Genomic DNA, 1,433 nt, shown 5'->3' with positions numbered 1-1,433 from the left:
ATCTAACATGTCAGAGCCTGTAGGATGATTTAAAAAACAATAAATAACATTAAATAACCGTCTTCCAACCTGTTCTTCTAGTAGAATTAAGTTTTGAAAATTTTCCGCAGTTGTATGGATTTTTTGCAAAATTTACAGATTTTTGAGTCTTTTTATCAGGTAAACGTCTGAAGAGGTTGACATGTTTGGGACAACAAAATACAGACTTGTTGTTATTGAGTTTGTCAACACGAACCACTACCTGAGAGGCGCTACTAGCCCCTCCCCTGCCAGAGCAGGATAAGTCAGTGCAACTTCAATCAAATGAGAGAGAGGGTGGGGGCGATTGCTGCATTGCGGCAGAGAAAATGTTTTATGGGTAGAGTAGTTTTATTTTTCCTGTAATACTTCATTATAGTTTTTTAAGACAAAGCTAAATGAAAGGGGCACTGAGCAGAGTTACAACCAGTTATTACAAATAATTACTTTTTTCTTCTGCAGTTTGGCGCCCCCTCCAGCAGATGGCGCTCTAGGCGAACGCCGAGTTCGCCTATGCCAAGAGCCGGCTGTGACTAAGGCAGCTGACTTGGGACCAGAAAGTTACATGTTGGATAGCTGAAGGAATGCTGACCTTTTCTTTGGTGAGTTGTTATTTTGGCAGGAGGTGAGAGGCCTTTGGAGTTGCGAGCTTGCACTGTCACTTCACAGTTTGCACAGAATGGAACAGACCAACTCTTAACATCAGCGCTGACATTAATGCTGAAACTCAGGTTTCGGCTGTAAACAGTGATCTTGTACTCCACATTCCTCCCTTTGGAGATGGACAGTTCAGACTCCTGCAACAAAATACAACAAACAAACAAACCACAAGACATCAGCTCTTTATTTGCATCTTCACTTTAGTGGGCAGCTGAAGGAAGCAGAATATAAACGATTGTGTTAGCCATGAACTCACAGGTCGCACCACACTATGAGTGTGTAACACACTTCGTTTCTGTTCAGCTCCTCGTTTTCTTGTAAACTGAAACTGTTGTGTACTGTCAGGTTTCAGTCACCTCTGCGTGTGTGTACGGCTTGTAGATGAGCGTGTGTGTATGTGGTCAGTAGTGAGAAAGTGTGTGACTAAATGGGAAGCAGTTTAATTCACGCAAAATAAAATACAGAAGCAGGAAAATAAAAAGGTACTGACAAGTTAGCACAAACAAAAGTGATAAAAAGAAAACTCTGGATTTACTCTTTCTTTTAAAGTGTTGCATGTTTTAGAGTTTGAGCAGTGTTGTATAAAGTACCTCAAAGTGATACTTGAATAAAAGTACAAGTATCTTATAAAAATACTTTGGTAAAAGTTAAAGTCTTCTCTAAAATTATTACTTGAGTAAAAGTCTTAAAGTATCTGATATTTTTTGTACTTAAGTATCAAAAGTAAATTTCTGACACAGAATCTACTTAAGTAT

At 39.0% G+C, this 1,433-nt stretch overlaps 1 protein-coding gene across 1 annotated transcript in view; it reads right to left on the bottom strand.

The window, feature by feature from the left end:
* The window catches only part of il12rb2 (interleukin 12 receptor, beta 2a), a gene marked incomplete in the record, with an annotated part of 29,052 nt that overhangs the window by 13,645 nt on the left and 13,974 nt on the right, over positions 1–1,433 (bottom strand). Inside the window, 1 exon segment of the mRNA XM_014028020.1 lies at positions 611–815. Coding sequence (XP_013883474.1) covers positions 611–815 — 205 coding nt within the window.

This window comes from Austrofundulus limnaeus, unplaced genomic scaffold (assembly GCF_001266775.1).
Source record: "Austrofundulus limnaeus strain Quisiro unplaced genomic scaffold, Austrofundulus_limnaeus-1.0 Scaffold711, whole genome shotgun sequence".
Taxonomy (NCBI): Eukaryota; Metazoa; Chordata; class Actinopteri; order Cyprinodontiformes; family Rivulidae; genus Austrofundulus; species Austrofundulus limnaeus.
The sequence above is the reverse complement of the archived record's forward strand: the minus strand, read 5'-3'. Positions and strand labels throughout refer to the sequence as shown.